We start from the raw sequence: 19,937 nt of genomic DNA, 5'->3' as shown, positions 1-19,937 counted from the left end.
CTAAGTTCCTGTGACAAATATCAAGTCAAGTCATACAATCTTGCTTAGTCAGCATTCAGTCATACTTTTTTTTTTTTCAAGTCTCCATATTAGGCTACATTGTCTTCTCAACTAAACACATAACCGACATGAAGCTCAATGTTTGACCAGCAATCGGTTAGCTGAACTGTGAGGTTACAGTGTCTTATGTGTCTTTGTTGAAGTTAAAGTGACAGATGGCATTAGAGTAGATTGGTCGTAGTTCTCGTGTATGTCATCTTTGAGGTTCTTGAGGTGCTTGAATCCAAATAATAATAATAATCTTGTGAATTACTACCTACATGATACTTCTGTTCTTGAAGTGGCCACTGCACTGTGCTGTAGCATCACGGTGAGTAGCTAAACTAAACACAAATAACTTCTTTCAGAAACAATACAAATGGCAAAGCAACTCCCAAGTCCTTAAATTGGTGATTTTTGTTTGACTCAAGTCAAGTCATATAACTCGAACCTCCAACCTCTGCTGTAAGTCTGTAACGGTTTCACCAGGGAAGAGTGCATGCGTTTGTGTCTGGGGTGGTGGTTCGAGGGATCGGGTCATGTTGTGCGTCCTTGCATGGATAGGATTTCCCTCCATTTGATGCGAGAGTGATGTCAGTGACATGTTCAAGAAGGTACACTGAGATCATGAGGTAAATTCTGACAGTGTTATGTCTGCAAAGTCACTTACTTAACTTGTGATGGAGGAAGCAACAAGGGAGGGGCCATGTGATCACCATGGAACGGGGGGATCAAATTTCTCACATGGTCGTGGAAGTTCCAAACACATTCCTACATACTGTAGAGAATTAAAAAAAACTATACTATACTAAATGTTTCCCCTTCTTTTCTATATTAACCTAATGGTTATTGGTAGCATTCGGATGCATTCTGAATCACTTGAAAAGAATGTCAAGGCATGTGATTTTCAGTGGGCCATCCAAGAAGGTAAACAAAGGAGCTGTGCAGTCCACGTTGTTTAGTTTTGTCTATCTGCCAAAGGCTTCATGTTTTTGATTTATTTATTTTCCAACACATCAATGTGGTGATGGTGACCTTTCAAATCCGCATCCAAATGAGTTATCTCGTAATTTTGATCATCTTGTTTGGTTCAAACAAAGATATACTCTTTTTTTTTTCCTGGTGCCAGAGCCACCTGTGCGATTCAAACAGCCCCTCATCGATCTGGAGGTATGGGAGCGAGACTTGGCTGTTCTTGAGTGTGAAGTCCCAGAGGACTCTGTCCCAATCACATGGTACTTAGAGGATCGTCGATTACAACCAGGAGCCAAGTATGGAATGGAGGAGTGGGGAACAAAACGCAGACTTACGATCCGGGACATTGGCGTCGATGATGATGGGATTTACCTGTGCGAGATGCCTGATGGTGGACGAAGCATCGCTGAGGTAGCAGTGAAAGGTAATCAATAGTTGGCATATAAAAGCAAGAACTAACGGCAATCCGTTCTGGTTGAACTTCAATTTGTTTTAATTTGATGTGGCTTGTGTTTACAAACTGTGTCTCTTTAGGTCCAATTATGCGGAAGCTTCCAAGGAAAGTTGATGTTTTGGAAGGCGAAAATGCTGCCTTTTGTGTTGAAGTAGAAAAAGAAGAGATGGACATTCACTGGCACAAAGATGGTGTGGAGCTGCGTGAAACGCATCAGACCATCTTAAAATCATTTGGTCGGACTCATATTCTAGTCTTCGTCAACACGATGCCCCAAGACTCAGGCCTTGTGACTTTCTTTGTGGGGAGATCCAAGACTTCTTCTCAGCTCAGAGTGAAGGGTAGGGGTTCAGTAAATGACAGTATGGGATATAAAAGTAATATTTACCGCAACTTTGTCATAATTGATGTCATCAATCTGCTTTCAGCGGCCAAACATTGTCCTCCTAGTTGCCCAGTGGGAGTGCAGATCAACACAGAGCGGGCAAACGCAGCACTTCTTTCATGGACTCCAGCCCAGGACTCGCGCAAGAACCCTCCATCCGGTTACGTACTGGAGCGACAGGAAGTGGGTACGGGTTCACAAGAGTGGCTACAGTGTCTGACCACTGACTCAGCTACTTCGGTGGAGATCCTAGGTGATAGTGTGCCTTGTGAGGCCGATTATCGATTCCGTATTTGTAGCGTCAACAAATACGGAAAGAGCAACAATGTGGAGTTCCCGAGAGCAGTGCACTTGGGTAAGCTTAGTTCATCAATGCATTTGTGTCACGATAGATCCTTGCTTATGTTATTTCTATTTATTTCACTCTCCAGTTCCAGTAGCCAGGATACAAACCCCCTTACAGGATGCACTGGTCCCAGAAGGACAAGATGCAGTCTTTACCATTGAATTATCTGCATCTGTTATCGGTTCGTGGTTCTTAAATGGTACGCAGCTTCAGGATGACGAGCGTTTTGCCATGCGGAGGTCGAGAACACACCAGTCTCTACGAATCCAAGGGGTTCGAGACACCGAAAATGGAGCTGAAATAACGTTTATTGCATACGGCATACGGGATTCCGCTGCACTGTATATTCAAGGTGAGTGTCTCGAGCAACTCCAGATGTCTCTGTATGAGCTTTAGTTGTCTTACGTTGACTGGACAAAAATACACACAATTGAAGCTACAGTTAATACATTTTCTCAAATCTACAGCTCCTCTGGTCAAGTTTTCATTGCTGTCAGAAATGGATCGAAACAAATTTGTTGAAATTGGGAATCCTATCGTGCTGTATTGCGAGCTGTCAGACCCCGCGGCTCTGGTGCACTGGTACAAGAACGGGGCGAAATTACAGACAACAGATGGTCTTCACATCCAGTCAGAGGGTACCATGAGGAGGATTGTCATCCAGTCAGCAGAGTTCTCACATTCAGGAGTGTATTGCTGCGATGCCATTGACGATGTCATAAGGTTCAATGTGGAAGTCGAGGGTAAGTGAATTCTTCTTACCATGTGATAGTTTTACAAAAAATGTGTTTTATGACCTCTTCTTCTATTCTATAAGTATGGCTTAAAAGATGAACATAGTAAAATGACCATATTCAATTTATCTATAGCCCCGTCTGTGAGGTTTTCAGCAATTCCTGAAGCAACAAGGAACAAAACCATCCACACGGGCTCCCAAATTCTTTTACGATGTGAGCTCTCAGACCATGATGCCCAGGTGCAGTGGTACAAAGATGGCTCAAAGCTCTTCCCTCAAAATGGAGTAAATATTCAAGCGGATGGACTGGTGAGGAAGTTGGTTATTCCTTCGGCTGAATTTTACCACTCGGGGTTGTACTGCTGCAAGACAAAGGGTGACTCCGTCACGTTCAATGTGAACATCAAAGGTGATTAAGAAAAATGAAAATGTTCTTTGATGCAAAGCAACTAAATCTATTGTTGCTTATCTCAGTTTCTTTGACTCTATTAGAACGTTTAGATTTACCTATCAGCCGTCAGCCTAAACTGATTGACAAGTTATATTTTCATTTGGCTTAATTCTGACATTAAATATTAAACTATATCTTTAGCTCCGCCGGTGAAGTTCTATCCCCTTCCTGAAGAAATGAGGGCCAAGTCGATTGAAGCAGGAAATCCTGTTGTACTGCAGTGTGTAGTTTCTGATCCTGAGACCCATGTTTGCTGGTACAAGGATGGTACGCCGCTTATTTCGAGCTCAGATTTAGAGATCCAGTTGGACGGAACCGCAAGGACTTTAGTTGTTCAGGCTGCAGAGCTGCACCACTCTGGTGTGTATCGATGTACGACAAAGGATGACACCGTGGACTTTCAAGTTGAGATAAAAGGTGACTTTTTGACTTCTGCATAAAGAATTTTACCTCACCTCTTTACAAGATGTCACTAATAACCCTGCTTTAATTTGATGTAGTTTGTAAGACGTCTCTTTGGATTTTACAACTTCAGAAATTCATAATTTTATTATAACTGAGGTTCACTGTGAAATCAAAGTTACTTTTTGAAGGTATTCATTTAGCTTTCTGAATTTCCAATGCCAGCAAAACCAGCGAAGCCCTCCAATAACTTTGACGTTAAGAGAGCCAAGTCCTTTGAAATGGGTGAACCTTTGGTGCTGGAATGTGAGGTGGCAGACTCCACGTTGCCTGCACAGTGGTATAAAGATGGTGTAAAGCTCTTTCCGCACAAAGAACAGGACATACAGAGCAATGGCACTTTGAGGCGACTCATTGTCCCTTCTGCTGAGCTTGCGCATGTGGGGCAATACAACTGTGAAACGTCAACTGAGACCGTCCACTTCACTGTGGACATGAAAGGTGATTACACTTTTTTTTTGTACCCAACCGACCAACTAAGATTCCAATTGTCACTTGTGTCAAATAGTGTTTTTATTGTTTTATAACTGTTTCTTGAAGGGTTGCCAAACTAATCTCTACTAGCAAACATTACAAATGCAAGTCTATTTTTTTCTCTCCTTGATTTGATATATTACAGTTGAGGGACAGATTTTAACCCCCTTCTTTTAATCAGAGTATGGATATGTAGTTTTTTTCCACAATGATGATTTAAGTCATCACCTTCAGCTCCATCTGCGCCGTTGTCACCCTTGACGAAGTTTGTGGAGAAACAACCACTTGAGGCCCCCTGCTCTTTCGAACCACCACATCAAATTTCAGACCCTGAGAATCATTGCCCACGCCAGGCCAAGGGGTCACTGCAGAAGGATGACGCTACAGTATCAAATTCAGAACAAGATTTTGGAATGGAAGACATAAAAAAGACACTTGTCATTGAACCAAGGCATCCGTCAAACTCTGGAGCATACTATTGGACAACAGCAGATGATGTTGCCCCGTTAGTTGTAAACACTCCAGGTGACTGTGTTTGTCTTTAGTCTGTGTTTTTAGTTTGTGTTTGTTGTTTGTGTGCAAAGTCAACATACAAGGCATTGTCTTTGACTCAAAACACTTTTTCTAACACGCCATCTTCAATGATTGTCTATAGTGCCAGCTGTGACATGTGGTCAAGATGTTGCGAGGGCCAAGGCTGCTGAAGAATGCTGCCCAATTGTGCAACAATTTGAAATTTCAGACCCCGTTGCCAAAGCTTGTTGGTACAAAGATGGAACTCCAGTCTACTCAAAAATGGAAACTCTTTCTGAACCTGAGAGCAGCATTCAAGCCTTTCCACTTCCAGTCACCCTTGACTTGCATGGTGTTGCGAATTTAAACTGTGAAACATCCCGCGACGCAAAGTTAAATGTGGACACAAAAGGTGTGACCTCCCCCACCCAAAATTATAATTTAAATATTTTGTTTGACGTCGGGAGATATGACCACGCTCATTGTTTTCTCTTTGGCTTTGTCCAAACAGCAGAGCAGTGTCTCTATGGTGGTGAGATTGGTGAGGTTTCTGATGCATCTGCCCAAATCACTGCGGATGTCAAAGGTGATTTAATATATTTCAACATCAGTCATCCATTTTAACCCAGTCCATACATGCCACTAACAATGGTGGTGCTGTACTCTTGGCTCAAAAGGCACCAGACTTTCTTTTTTTTTTGCCCCTGAGCATTGCTTTTTGCCATCTTGTCATCTCTGGTGTATTCTTTTCTGTAGTTTGTGCTCTTGAAAAAAAATGTTTAGGTTACTTGAGCACCCTCAAACTAACATGTGTTGTGTGTCGCTTCATTTTTCAGTTAACAGACATCTTTGCTCTTCAAATACTGCTTTCAACTCTTTAAGATCATTCCATGTGTTACGTCAAACATCACCAGATCCTCCAAACCTTTACCCCGTTGCAATGACAAGGAACTCTTATGAACATGATTTAATGTGCATCTTTAAAAAATGAGTAAGGTGTTTCGTAGGGGGAACTATAAGAGCTCAATTTTAGACCAAACCTGGTCGACCATCTTGTTTGTCTTTGCAATGGATTACGGCATAACTCCATCCTAACCCACAACAATGTCAATGAAATTCTGTTGTGAGAAGAACCGTTGAGACCAACAACCATTGAAAACCTTTCTGCTTGTAGCTGCACTGCCAAGGTTTGCCTCTGAACAAGAGAAGATCAACTCGACAGATGCCGAGTGCATTCCCTCAAAGCGCAAGTCTGGCAGCTCCAGCGGCGAGAGGAGAGATTCTCTGACATATGAAGCACAATCCACGACCAAGGGCACTCCTCCGTCAACTATTGAATACACGACTGAAGGGCTTTTAACAAAAGACAAAAACGAGCATAACAATCAACATAAAAACCTAACCGTCAAATCTCAATCCGATTGCAACCCAATAAAGCCATCAATCATGAAATTTGACACACACTGTCACACTAGACACCTTACAGGATCCCAAGGTGAGGAATCATTTATCCATATACAGAAGACAGAAGACCCTGAAGTTTCTGAACAGTTTATTACTTCCTTGCAGACAGCTGTCACGTCAGAGGTTTGTAAGTCCCAGCGGAGTACAAATGTTGAATCAGAGGAGTCTAATCTCAAGAATGTATCTGTCCAGTTAAAAGAGCACTGTAGCACAGTACCATCTGCTGTTCCGTCAGACCTAGGGAACCTCCAAAAGACTTCTGTTCCCCAGTCAAGGCACTTTACTAACCACATAGAGACCGTGTCAGTCCAATTAGACAGGTGCTGTGACTCTGTAAGAAGGCCCCACACAGATAAGCCTTCCAGAGCAATGCAGTCCACAAGAATTCACGCAGCGGAGCCCCGCAATTCCACAGAGATGTCAGACTTCCTGACGAATAATCTTCTTAATAGCATCCAGACTAAACTACTCATTTCAGACAACCACAGCAATTCCATACGGACTGATATTTACCAATCAGAGGAGATATCGACTCTCTCCTCGACAAAGACTGAAATGCTTGATACACCACCTTGTTTATCAATGGAACTGTATGACTCTCAACATCCAGAAATTGTCCAGCCAACGGGGACTAAACTTCTCATTTCAGGCAACCAAAGTAAAGCCATATGGAGTGATCTTTACCAATCAGAGGAGATATCGACTCCCTCCTCGGCAAAGACTGATGTGCTTGATACTACACCATGTTTATCAATGGAACTGTATGACTCTCAACATCAACATCCAAAAATTGTCCAGCCAACGGACACTAAACTTCTCATTTCAGAGAACCAAAGTAAAACCATACGGAGTGATCTTTACCAATCAGAGGAGATATCGACTGTCTCCTCAACAAAGACTGATATGCCTGATACTACACCTTGTTTATCGATGGAGCTGTATGACTCTCAACATCAACATTCAAAAATTGTCCAGCCAACGGACACTAAATTTCTCATTTCAGAGAACCAAAGTAAAACCATACGGAGTGATCTTTACCAATCAGAGGAGATATTGACTGTCTCTTCAACAAAGACTGATATGCCTGATACTACACCTTGTTTATCGATGGAGCTGTTTGACTCTCAACATCCAGAAATTGTCCAGCCAAGGGACAATTCCCATTTCCATATTCCATTTGTTGGACCAAATGATGTCAGTCAAACAAAACAGGCCGTGACTAACAAACAGTATCAGTCCATGCTGGAAACAACTGACCTGACAGCTCATCACCACAATACGGAGGCTGAAAAGGACCAAGTGCACGTCATACTGAACTCTGGGCAAGGCTCGTCAACGCAGTTTTCAGGTTCTGCCTGTTTCGAGCAGACAACAAATGTCCAATCGGAAGAGAGCTCTCCGTCAAGGACATGTGGCAGTCACACCAATGTTACTGCACATAAGGTGGCTGTTGAAGGTGATGGTTAGCCTTAGCAAAGAAAAGCAGTGCAATCAAATGTTTTGTTAGGATCATTAGCATTTTGACATTGCATTTGCTTAAGCAATACTAAGATAGCATTTGGGCAATGTAAAATAAAACTATACTTTGCTGATAAATCAAACATAATTACACCTTATACCGGTAAATCCCTTTTGAAGCCTATACATTTACTTTACATTCATACATTTGTAGATTGTATTTAAAATGTGTTGATTTGCTCCACTGTTTTGTGGAATCTGTGATAGTGATACAATTTTCTCTCGATGTACCTCAAAACATCCCCAGCTCCACCTGTGACAATTTCAACACTGTGTCCGACTGAAAGGATCAAGTCTGCGGAAGTGGATGAGCCCGTAGCGCTCCCTGTAGCGCTACCGCGTGAACTATCAACTCAGCACGACGATGGCGTACGACTACACAAAGAGGCCAGCCAAGACCCGATGGCGGATGGTTCCGTAAAAGAACCGGTTACGCATTTTGCTTGGCCGCCTGATGTGGTGGTTGACAGCTGTGAGACAAAAGTTGAGGCAAAGCCATTTCCAGTGGACGTTAAAGGTGACGAGCAGTTTTTGTCAGTAGCTATAGAGCGTGTAAATGTAATTAACTGTACATTTGCAAGATACATCAAGATGATCTCTTACAGGTGGTATTACTCTGACAAAGTGCTTTAGTGACTTTTTCTTGTCCTTCCTCTGCACTCTCAGACCTTTGCCCCCCGTGCCTTTGTTTTCCTTACTGCTTTTAACACCAAGCCTTACCCTAAAACCCTATGACATTCTTGCACATCCCCTTAAGCGTAACGTGTGCAAAGGGCAGCCCTCCAGTTACCACAAAGGAAACGAGGACCAAAACAGACAGTCCTCTTCTGCTGGATGGTCTGCCCTGAACCCAAGAGCATATAATAAAGCGGAGCTGGTTTGCTAGCCCACTTGAATTAGCATGCTAACTAACCAAAGTCTTTCATGGTATCCATATCAACGCATTCAGAAATTTGTGCTAATGTCTTGCGTTCGGGCAATGTAATAACAACACTCAAAGTCTTTTTGCCTTTTTCCTCTGAGACATAAAATATACACTGGATGAATGGCAATCGAACATGACTTACTAGCTTACCTCTTTCAAACAATGGCCATGGACAGCTATATCTTCTACAATAGAGTTGCTTCAATTGAATTAGTTTAAAGCTAAACCTGGATGGTGGTCACAAAATGCTGATATTCTTGAGATTGTCTCACAACAAAAAAAGCGTAAACCTCCATCCAGGTTTTGTTACTAACAAAAGTTATGTTTTTGTTTCACATTCCTGACGTCAGACTTCATCATGGCTGGGACTTTGGGTTTTTTCATACAACTGAGACGATTGATCAACCGAGCAGCAGCTTGAATATGGAAGCTTTTAAAAATACCAAATGTTCAGTTGTTTTCGTGATGCGTATTGTGATACTCAGCATATTATTTTCATGATTGTACTTGGCTCCTAAGTAAATTTTCTAAACTTTCAAAACTAATTGCATTTTGCATTCCATCCTCTAGTTTCACTTCAGACATTTTCAGCTATGAAAGAGGCTGAGCAGAAACAGACAGTCATGGCAGGCTGTCCTGTTACTGTCCAGTGTGAGTTGTCAGACCCCGACGGACAAGTCACGTGGTACAAAGACGGAACAAGGCTCCTACCACAGACTGGAATCGACATCCAGTCAAAGGATAATTTGAGAAGTCTAGTCATTCTGTCTACTGAGGTGGCTCATTCTGGTGTATACCATTGCAAGTCGAAGGATGACGACATCCAGTTCACTGTGGAAGTAAAAGGTGATGCCTACAAGAGTCTTAACTCATTTTGCAATGCCAACTAACTGGAACAGCGGCTGTTCATGCTTTCAACCAACTCACAAAAAGTTTTTAATCCAATTGATTTGGTGAGACTTTATTGTATATTTGATTTTCAGATCAATTGCAGCATCAAAGTTTGAAAATCTGGTCACCCTACATTAGCCTATTAGCAAATAATATTGAATGTATTTATACTTTATTTGGTGTAAAATGGGAAATTAATTCATTCCTTTAATACTTAATAATAGCTTTTGTCATTGACATTTTCCACATTTGATCAAAGTCATTTACTGAAATTTGGCAGAGTTAAGATTGTGTGTGCGATTCTTAATCTCGACATTTTGACACATCTACTCTGGTCTGGCAGTGGACTCTTTTTAGACAACATCAGATTGAAATGAGGTTATAAGCCATCTTTTTTACGCTAACTCTGACTCTTTGATAGCTCTTCCTGCAAAGTTCTCAGAGCTTCAAGAGGCAGACAAGAACAAGACCGTCCAAGAGGGCTGCGCCATTGTCCTCAGTTGTGAACTCTCTCGAGATTCTGCGGTTGACTGGTCCAAGGACGGGCTCGAACTACACCAACAAAATAATTTGGAGATTCAAACGGAAGGTCGAAGAAGAACACTTTTCATCCCTTTGTCTGAAACCGCACACGGTGGCACGTACAAATGTGCAACATCCGACGACACAATCACATTCAAAGTGGATGTAAAAGGTGATCGATTTTTCTCGTCATCTTCTTTTTGTTGTTTGCTACGCATATATTTATTTTATTTCATTTTATTTTTTTATTTTTTTATGAGCTGTTTCACGTTTCAATTATTTTGGTTGTCCCGAAGAGTCAGTGTACTCAAAACCTATACTCTTCTTTACTCTTAGGCCGACTGCCACATATTATGCCAGTGCCGCAATCAGAAAAACACAGAATGATTGCAGCTGGTTCTCCAATTATTCTCCAGTGCGAGGTATCGGATCCGGTTGCTCAGGTTTCCTGGTTTAAGGATGAGGCCGACCTCTTTTGCAAAACAGGCCTCGACATGAAAAGAAATGGCAGCCTCAGAAAATGTATCATTCACTCTGCTAAAACGTCAGACTCGGGCCTCTACGGCTGTAAACTCGCTGAAGATGTTGTCACATTCCGTGTGGACGTACAAGGTGGGATTTCCTTGTGTTTGATTTTGAGGTCAACAGTGTAGAATGAATTTACACCAAATTGTCTCTTTTCTTTTCTCATTTTTTTTAATCTCCAAATCTTTTCTACTTGCCAGCTGCTCCTGTAAGGTTTGCAGCAATTCCAGACAGGGAAAGGAACAAATTGGTAGCGGCAGGCTGCCCAGTAAAGATGCAGTGTGAAGTCTCTGAGCCAACTGCCCAAGTCCAGTGGCACAAGAACGGCGGGCAGCTGCTTCCGAAAAGTGATTTTGAAATCCAATCTGAAGAGACATTAAGAGCGTTGGTTATTAAATCTGCACAAGTCAGACACTCTGGGGTGTACAGCTGTGATTCTTCAGATGACCACATAGAATTCAAGGTGGATGTTGCAGGTGATTTACATGTTTACAAAATCATTAACCTTTTGGTTTTTTTTGTGCAACTAAAACAATTTAGACTACATGAGACTGTAATGCTGCCAGACTGTACACGACAGTAGGTTAAAGATGCTTAATCCCTAGGAGTGAAAACCTGCAGTGTCCTTCAATTTTTCTCTCACGTCTGTTGTTTGGTTTGGTCTGGTCTAACCGGTGTCATCAACCCTGGTTTCAACACAAAATCGCAGATAAATGGACTGCATGCTAGCCAAAGCTACAAGTGTGTTCAGCCAAAATCCTAAACGCCTTTTAGCTGTCCAGATATAACAATGTTTTAGCCGAGTGTGGCAAAAACGGATTCATTTATTCCTGAAGCTGTGCAATTCTTGTAGCTGTTCCAGAAGTTAAAGGCAGACAGGCGGTTGAAGCAGGCAATACTGAAAAAAACCAGTGCAAGGGCTCAGACTCCACAGGCAGCCCTGGTTTGCATGAGGATGGAATCAAACACTTTCCGAAATCAGCTACTAAGATCGATTCGGAAGGCCTCACGAGGACACCAGATCTGGACTCAGCAGTGTCTTCAGTCTCTGGGGAGTACAGTTGTAAAAGTGACCATGAGTCAGAGTCCAACGATTGCTATGCGGAGGTGAAAGGTGATATGCATAGCTTTTTCTTGTCAAGATGTGATTGTAGAGTTCTGTACTCTGCCACAACCTCTAATAACCCGCAAGAGTAATATCATCCGTCAAAATGCTCTAATTGCATTTCATCACACTTCGCAATTTAGATAAAGCGCTTCACATTCCATTGCTTCAAAATGTAATTAACATCCATTTCTAACGTTTATGTGGAGTGGTAATTAAAAAAAAGTGTGGGGGAAAAAATATTGATCTCCGCATGTCTTAACTGTCATGGAGCTGCTGTGAACGCAAATTTTAAGAGCAAGTCAAACGTTCCACCAAGCGTAAACATCCTTTATGCGCCTTCAGCCCCACCGGTAACGTTTGTCGAAGTCCCAGAAGAGGAGCTTTTCAAGAGCGCGGTGGAGAATTCTGAACTCGGCCTGTCGTGCGAAGTGTCACGGGACGACGCTGTCGTCCAATGGTACAAGGACGGTGCTGAAATCCAGCCGAGCAGCAATATTACAATGCGAGCTGAAGCCACAGAGAGACATCTTGCGATCCGGTCAGCCCAGCTGTCCGACTCAGGCATGTACACGTGCCGTGCTGGAGACAATGCTGTGATGTTCAAGGTCAACATTCGAGGTAAGAAAAATGTCCCAGTTTGCATGTATACAGTCTAAAAATAAAGAGTGCCACATTTCTGACCATTCTTTCCAAGAACCTCCGGTGATGATCGTATACCCAAAAGAAGATGTCCGCCTTGAGCGTCACGTACCTGAGGAAATTATTCTCAGCTGTGAACTGTCCCGTCCAAACGGAGTGGTGAGCTGGTACAAAGATGGCCAAAAGCTCCAGAAGAGCGAGAATATCAAATTGAAGGTTGAAGGCCCGTATCGACGACTGAAGATTCTGACAAGCAGAGTCGAGGATTCTGGAGAATACGTTTGCGATACAGCCGATGATTCAATATTCTTTAACCTCAGCATTACAGGTAAACTTTGTGAGCAGCTTGCATGTTGCGCGTGTGATGTTTGGTTGGCTTGTACAACATTTAAATGTATTAGAGAGGATTCTGCGGCAAAGGCTGTTTGTGCTAAACTTATTTTTTTAAAAGATTAACAATTTATTTTTACACTATCACACTGTTCATACATAAGCTACACAACATAGGCTAATTGCAAAACATTCACTGTGTAAGTAGGAAATGTTAGCGTCAATAATTAAACCGTTGAGCTGCATTGAAGAGGGTGTTGTTAAGTTATTAACATTGTTTTTCAGTTTCAATTTATATTTTAGCCGTTTTGGATTTAGTTATAGCAGTATGGCTCAATGAATAGAATTGTATTCTTATCTGTCTCACTCTCAGAAGAAGGGCAACGGGTTTCTTCCATTTGCTATCTTGAAGGGAGTTTAGTCTAGTACCGGTCTCAGCCGGTCGGAAGAGGGGAGGCACAGGCTGAGGTATCATTGTTTTTCTCTAATCTGATTTATACCTATGGGAACTTGCTGATGGGAACAGAAGGGGGGATTTTCTTGTATTCACTGAGTTGTAAACAAATGTACTGTGGGCTGATGGGAGGAGACTTTTCGTATTCACCCACTTTTCAATAAATAATGATGTGCCGGAGGAGAAGGACACACAATCTGAACAGACCACTGTTTGAGTGAGTTCAATTGTTGTCATCAAAAGCTTTTGATACCTTTGCAAAGGGACTTCTTCACCAGAATCTCACCATTCAGTTAATTGAACACGCAAAGAGTAGAATATAAATATTGTCTACTCTAACAGTGTCATTATACAACTTTACATGTTTAACAGGCTTTATAAAGTATAGTTCTTACTCCAAAAGCAAACTAAATTTACCATTCCAGCAGAAACTTGAAAGAAATGACCAAAGCATCCATCTTCAGACCTCTCTGCTAGACAGTATAGATACCATCGCTGAAAAGACACGCCCACAATGACTTTTGTTTGGCTTCGCTCTTTCAGTCCTTGTCCCCTCCGTTCAATAACCTCAAAAACAGTCTTTCTTTTACGGCTCGGTGGTCCTGTATCTTTCTCTGCCATTTTTGGTTAGCTTTGAACACACGCGAGGAGCTAGCTACAGTAGGCTGAAGCTACGCCGCTGCTGCGCCGGTAAACACTGTTACGCTAGAGGCCTACGCAGGCTACGCACTCGGGACACATACACAAGAAGTGCGATTGACAAGCCAGGAACCAATCAATAATGAAGCACCTTCATTATTGATTAGCTAGAATCCAACATTCCCCGCCACGCCCACAGTTTATGATTTGTTTTCCAACCATAAGTACAGGTTGATAAAGTGATTTTTAAATGAATCAGACAACTTAATTTGTAAATCCTCTCTAATACCTTTAACTGCAGTGCAATGATAATATCAAGTGAATAGAATGGCAGAATGGATTTGTTGGGGTCTGGATGTTTCTTGGGCTGGGGAGGAGTTCTGGTGGGGGGTGTCTGGTCGGTGCTGGATTTCACCTTCCTTGGTTTTCTTCGGTCCCCTCGGGTCTCCTGGTGTTCGATTTAGGTGAACGGTATAAGATTTTTTTTTCTAATAGGTTTTCTGGTGAGCTAACAAACACACGCACGCACGCACGCACACACACATACTCACCCACACACAAAAAAAAAAAAAAAAAAAGTATGTATGTATGTATGTATATATGTATATATGTATGTATATATGTGTATATATATATATATATATATATTTAAAAAAAAAAAAAAAAAAAAAAAAAAAAAGAGCAATGATGATGACATTTCCGAATGAACAATACTGAGCTCTTAAGAAAAAAAAAAAAAAAAAAAAAAAAAAAAAAAAAAGAATGGCAACACGACAAATGATTATAAAGGCATTGGGCCTCCGTTCTATTGAACCTTCTCACTGAATCAAACTGTAACCATTTCCTAATATTGCCGCAGATAATTCTTCTAGTGTGCTTGTCCAAAGCTTATTTGTAGAAGATCAAATCTTAAATAGTGCCAAGGTAGTCCCCCAGTAAGAGCAAAAAGCTGAACTACCCTAACCCCCCATGCGACAGAACCAAAGAAGTTGTTGCTTAGCATCCTGGAATTGTTTACCGTTTCTGCCGTCTGACCGAAGCACTTGATTGTGTCAATTTTCAGAACCTCCAGTGCGGATTGTATCTCCCAGTCAGTCCCAAATGGAGCTGTGCCAGCAAATGTCAGAGAGGATGGTACTGAGCTGTGAGATCTCACGGCCAAACGCGGCGGTCCGTTGGTACCGAGACGGACTCGAGGTTGAGGAGAGCGACAACCTCATACTGGAGGTAGACGGCGTGTACAGACGACTCATTATACCTGAAACCACAGTCAGAGATTCCGCTGAATACGTCTGTGACACAACCGATGACTCCATGACGTTCTTTGTAAACATAGCCGGTAAGGAAAGTCAGAACTTTACAGGATGAAACGTATTACGTTAAAGTGTGTCTCACCACATTTTATACGTTCACAGAGCCTCCTGTCCGTTTTGTCCGTCCACGAAAAATAGTAAACAGACTTGAAAAAGTGCTCGGCGAGTCCTTGGTCCTGGACTGTGAGGTGTCGAGGCCGAACGCTGTGGTTCTCTGGAAGAGGAACGGAGAAGAAGTGGAAGACTCCAATAACGTCACCGTCGCGGAAGACGGTGTAGTGCGTCAATTAACAGTTCACTCGCTGACTATCAAGGATGTGGGTACATATGTCTGCGACGCAAAAGACGACGTGATGGATTTTCACGTTAAAGCGAAAGGTAGTCATACAGTTATTACGTTTGTCATAAAATTATTAAGTGTGTCGTTTTAATGCCTCTTCTCGTTTCTTTTCAGAGTTGCCGATACAAATTATTGGCAAAACCGATGCTAAAACAGAAAAGCAATTCCTAGTGTCTGATGACATCATTCTAGTGTGTGAACTGTCCAGACCAAACGCATCTGCCAGTTGGTACAAAAATGGTCAACCGATTGATGAGACCGAGCGATACTGTAGCGAAGAGCAGGGCGTTTTCCGATCGTTGGTCGTTCTGAACGCTTCGCTGGAGGATTCAGGAGAGTACACTTGCGATGCGGTGGATGATAAGATGGTCTTCCATATTACGGTCGCAGGTAATTCAATTCCATTAGTACGTTATCTGAGCAGGAAGACATTCACCGCTCTGGTCTTTTCTTTTAGAGCCTCCAGTCAAAATTGTCGGAAATTCTGGTCACCCGGAGCATCACATATTACTGGCAGGAGAAGAACTTATTTTAGAGTGTGAGGTGTCTCGGCCAAATGCCACCGTTCAGTGGCTATGGAATGGCGAGATACTGAAACTGGACACCCGCGTTAAGATTTACAGCCACGACGTCATGAGGAAGCTTGTCCTCTCCAGACTTCAGCCGTCGGACTCTGGAAAATACGTTTGTGATGCCGCAGATGACAAGCTAATTACAATTGTTGAGGTGCAGGGTAAGATGAGAAGAGGAATATTTTCATATACAATCTGAACAACTTGAATTGGAAACAAAATGATCATTGTTGTTTTTTTCTCGCCCATGCAGAGATACCAGTCAAGTTTGTGAACAAAAAGGCAACTAATGAAATCTTAGCCTATGAAAATGAGAGCGTGACACTGCGCGCCGTCGTTAGCCGAGACAAAGCTAATGTGCGCTGGCTGAAAGATGGCCAACTACTGAACAAGGACAACATTCACATCTCCAGCGAGGGTAATACCCACAAGCTCACCATTAATCCCCTGCAGCTGTCAGATTCTGGAGACTATGTCTGTGATGCAAACACAGATGATATGTATTTCAGTCTTTTTGTCAAAGGTAAGAATTTGACACCCGCTCATCTAAAGGAGCTCCCCGTTTGCATCATAAATATGTCCTTGATGATAACTGTCACCAAGTTAATTTCTCTGAAATGATATTCTACACATCCTCGTCAGAAATGAAGGTGAAATTCATCCGACCGCTGGAGAACGCGGCGTCTCTGAAGGGCAGCGGCCTCACGTTACGATGTGAGATCAATAAGCCAAAAGGAGACGTCCAGTGGCTGAGAGATGGCCGAGAGATCTCGCCAAGTCGTCGCTACCGAATAAGGGCGCAAGGTCGGGAGCGAAGCTTTACGATCTTCGAAGCGCTTGAAGAAGACGCTGGCGAATATGCCTGCGAAAGCGCAGATGACAGAACCTCAGCCACCGTCACCGTCAACAGTAAGCAGATGGAAAAAAATCATTCAACCTTTTTTTGAAAAACACGTTTTTGAATGTCATCTGAAAATGATCTTTTTCTTTGCTTGCAGCCCCCCGTGTGGTGGAGTTCATAGCGGAACTCCGTAACATCACGGTTTGCGAAAGGGAAGACGCGGTATTCAAGTGTGTGGTTTCGCCGGCAGACGCTCAGCTGGTGTGGCGCCTGAATGGCGAGCAGGTAGCCTTGAATGAGCGCGGCGAGGCTTCCAGCAATGGACTCTGCCACATGCTGCGCGTCCGCAACTGCGTGCTTTCTGACAGCGGCATCGTGACAGCTGATGCGGAGGGGTTGCTATCAAAGGCTGAACTGCAGGTTCAAGGTGAGTGTCCTTTCTCTCTTTAAATGAAGTGTTTACAAATCGTATTCCTTTTGCATTGTTCTATACAAAAAAAAACTGGCTGGCATATCTGATTCCAATCAGATTCCTCGTCAAATTTTTAGGTGCTTCCATAGAAATCAAAGTCAAAAGTCACCAGACAAATACGTACAGTACTCAAGTAAAGTACACGTAGTAAACTGAAAGAAGAAAAAAATCTCCAGTACAATAACAAAGTATTTGCACTTTATTTTCCACATCACTGTCAATGGAGTCATACATTTGTTTTTCGGTCTTTTTTTCAGAACAGCAGGTGACATTCACCAAGAAGATGTTGGCGGTTACAGCTGAGGAATACGCCGACGCCGCCCTGGAGGTGGAGGTGAGCCACGATTGCAGGGAAGTGCAGTGGATGAGGCAAGGGGTGCTGATCCACGCCGGGGCCAAATACACCCTGGAACACGAGGGCCGCAAGCACAGCCTGACCATCCACAAAGTGGCCACAACCGACCGAGGCTCCTACAGCTGCGAGAGCCTTCACGACTGCACGCAAGCCCAGCTCACGGTGGAACGTGAGTGCGCGCGCGCGTGTTGTCGCGCGTGTTGTCGCCATGCCAGCGCTGTTGTTTATTGACCTCCGTTGCTGACAGGCACAGGCGCAAGTATTCACAATTCTGTATTTGAAGTGGACGTTTGGGTTCGCCTTAACCCTACACCCACAATTTGATACTTTTCAGACAATTGAGCGTACATGCACATAAGCTGCACCCAATACATAGATACATATATTACATATATAGGACACACTGGACTATAAGATGCAGGTGTCCACCGAGGTGATAATAATTTTTGACTTCTCATTAGAGTTGGTTTTCATTCTGTTTTGACTTTTGTTTTTTTAAATTCAGTTAGATTTTATTTATAAGTATTTTTAAAACAAGTTTGTTAGATTTTATTCTTGTTTTAGATTAGGTCTTATTAGGTTTTTTTCTTAATATATGGAGTGAGAAAAAACACTACACTTCTACAATTCTGTTTACCAAAATCAAATATATTTTAAATTAATGGAGCATGAAAAATAATTGACAAAGATGAAACTTATTATTATTATTTTTTTAAATTAATTTATTTAATTATGTATGTTTTTATTATTGTTTATTAGTTTTCATTTTTTTGTCAAAGCATTTGTCCTTTTTTTTGCGATCAACAAGACCTTGGTATTAATAATAAATGTTTAATTAAGACAGTAGTCTGCGATTATAGGTGAAAAATCATTTAGAGGATAATGGTAAATTCATTTAATTAGCGATGCTAAAAGCAAAATTCAAACAGGGAAAATGTAAAATTTTCCTCGTAAAAGGAACCAAAAACATATGATTACATTTTCTCTTGTCTCCTTTTCATTTAAATTGTGTGTTTTTACATCAACGTAAGCAGTGTTATTTTCATGAAATGACGCATTTTGGCAAAAACAGGTTGAACATTTTTTTTTTTTCAAAGTAAGGAATGTTACGTGCCGGGTGGCACATAATTGATGTTGTGGCGCGGGTAGCGCACATGGAGGAGGGGAGGGATGGAAAAGTGGGCACAAACGGGTGGACATGGGGAGGACACGCAACAACACACACAGCGACACTACACTTCACGACAAACAAAATTGAACGAGTCCCAACTGTCAAAATGACACCCGAGCGAATACTGACTACACAAATAGGGAAACTACTGTTATGGCGAACACTAATGAGTCATGGATGATGAGCGGATAGACGAATTATGGCCAACGGTGCACTACACGAAAGACAGCGGACTAAACACAAAACAAACAAAGAAGGCATAGGGACTGCGTTGGATTGGTTGCTGGAACAAAAACACAAGCAAGCACAAGAGGACAAGCAAAGAGTCCCTGACTGGAGGCTTTTATTGAGCTGGCACACCTGAAGCCAATGCGGTAATTAGTGCTCCTCCCTTGCACCGATTGGTGGCCTGGACGAGGACCACCAACACGCGCACACAATCCACCACTCAAGAAAAAAAGAAAAAAGAAAAAAAAGGAGAAAGTACTGATCCTCTGTCTGTTTTCAAACATAGCGAGTAAAGGTAAAAATAAAAAGTAAATACTCAAACAGAGTACAGTAACCAAGTATGCGTACTTAGTTACCTGAACGTCCATCCCACCACTGGCTCTAAGAATTGCTGAGCATGTTGCTGGCTGTGTGAAAAAAAACAAAAAACAAGCTGATGACAGTTTCACGGATGACAACGATGAGGGCCACACATGCCCCGTAAACGCGATTATTCCTATGAAGGTCTGCCCGTAGAGTGACTTAAGGTCTTTTCTTTCATCACTCGGGGAAGGGGAAAGTCAGGACCTCGGGCCGCTGGCAGCGCCAATGAATTTGGATCTCCCCTCGTTGCTTTCTAAATTTACACCCTGGCCTTCAAAACGAAGGTTGTTGTCATCGGGTCTCCAAAATAAACACTTCTTTTTTTCCACAGGGAATGCTGGTCTATGTTAGAATCCAGGAAAAATGTTGGCAGATTCGAAGTTGGCTTTTGTGTAAAGCTCCGGACTCAGAAGACCAAAAATATCAGCATGA

The 19,937-nt window shown here is 42.4% G+C and overlaps 1 protein-coding gene across 1 annotated transcript in view; it reads left to right on the top strand.

Moving 5' to 3' along the window:
• The window catches only part of LOC147165055 (obscurin-like), a 33,968-nt gene that overhangs the window by 4,486 nt on the left and 9,545 nt on the right, over positions 1 to 19,937 (top strand). Inside the window, exons 3-31 of the mRNA XM_086091733.1 lie at positions 1,169 to 1,438; positions 1,549 to 1,809; positions 1,897 to 2,208; positions 2,285 to 2,551; positions 2,667 to 2,942; positions 3,069 to 3,344; positions 3,528 to 3,803; positions 4,014 to 4,289; positions 4,557 to 4,847; positions 4,978 to 5,247; positions 5,347 to 5,421; positions 6,010 to 6,804; positions 7,333 to 7,755; positions 8,065 to 8,334; positions 9,313 to 9,588; positions 10,055 to 10,327; positions 10,492 to 10,767; positions 10,881 to 11,156; positions 11,534 to 11,794; positions 12,131 to 12,406; positions 12,483 to 12,755; positions 14,914 to 15,189; positions 15,266 to 15,541; positions 15,618 to 15,893; positions 15,961 to 16,236; positions 16,329 to 16,598; positions 16,718 to 16,984; positions 17,074 to 17,343; positions 17,646 to 17,912. Of these exons, the coding sequence (XP_085947859.1) occupies positions 1,169 to 1,438; positions 1,549 to 1,809; positions 1,897 to 2,208; positions 2,285 to 2,551; positions 2,667 to 2,942; positions 3,069 to 3,344; positions 3,528 to 3,803; positions 4,014 to 4,289; positions 4,557 to 4,847; positions 4,978 to 5,247; positions 5,347 to 5,421; positions 6,010 to 6,804; positions 7,333 to 7,755; positions 8,065 to 8,334; positions 9,313 to 9,588; positions 10,055 to 10,327; positions 10,492 to 10,767; positions 10,881 to 11,156; positions 11,534 to 11,794; positions 12,131 to 12,406; positions 12,483 to 12,755; positions 14,914 to 15,189; positions 15,266 to 15,541; positions 15,618 to 15,893; positions 15,961 to 16,236; positions 16,329 to 16,598; positions 16,718 to 16,984; positions 17,074 to 17,343; positions 17,646 to 17,912 (8,427 nt within the window). The remainder of the gene's footprint in view (positions 1 to 1,168; positions 1,439 to 1,548; positions 1,810 to 1,896; positions 2,209 to 2,284; positions 2,552 to 2,666; positions 2,943 to 3,068; positions 3,345 to 3,527; positions 3,804 to 4,013; positions 4,290 to 4,556; positions 4,848 to 4,977; positions 5,248 to 5,346; positions 5,422 to 6,009; positions 6,805 to 7,332; positions 7,756 to 8,064; positions 8,335 to 9,312; positions 9,589 to 10,054; positions 10,328 to 10,491; positions 10,768 to 10,880; positions 11,157 to 11,533; positions 11,795 to 12,130; positions 12,407 to 12,482; positions 12,756 to 14,913; positions 15,190 to 15,265; positions 15,542 to 15,617; positions 15,894 to 15,960; positions 16,237 to 16,328; positions 16,599 to 16,717; positions 16,985 to 17,073; positions 17,344 to 17,645; positions 17,913 to 19,937) is intronic.

Source organism: Leptonotus elevatus, chromosome 12 (assembly GCF_054856555.1).
Source record: "Leptonotus elevatus isolate MCC_2025b chromosome 12, RoL_Lele_1.0, whole genome shotgun sequence".
In the NCBI taxonomy this organism is placed as follows: Eukaryota; Metazoa; Chordata; class Actinopteri; order Syngnathiformes; family Syngnathidae; genus Leptonotus; species Leptonotus elevatus.
The sequence above is the reverse complement of the archived record's forward strand: the minus strand, read 5'-3'. Positions and strand labels throughout refer to the sequence as shown.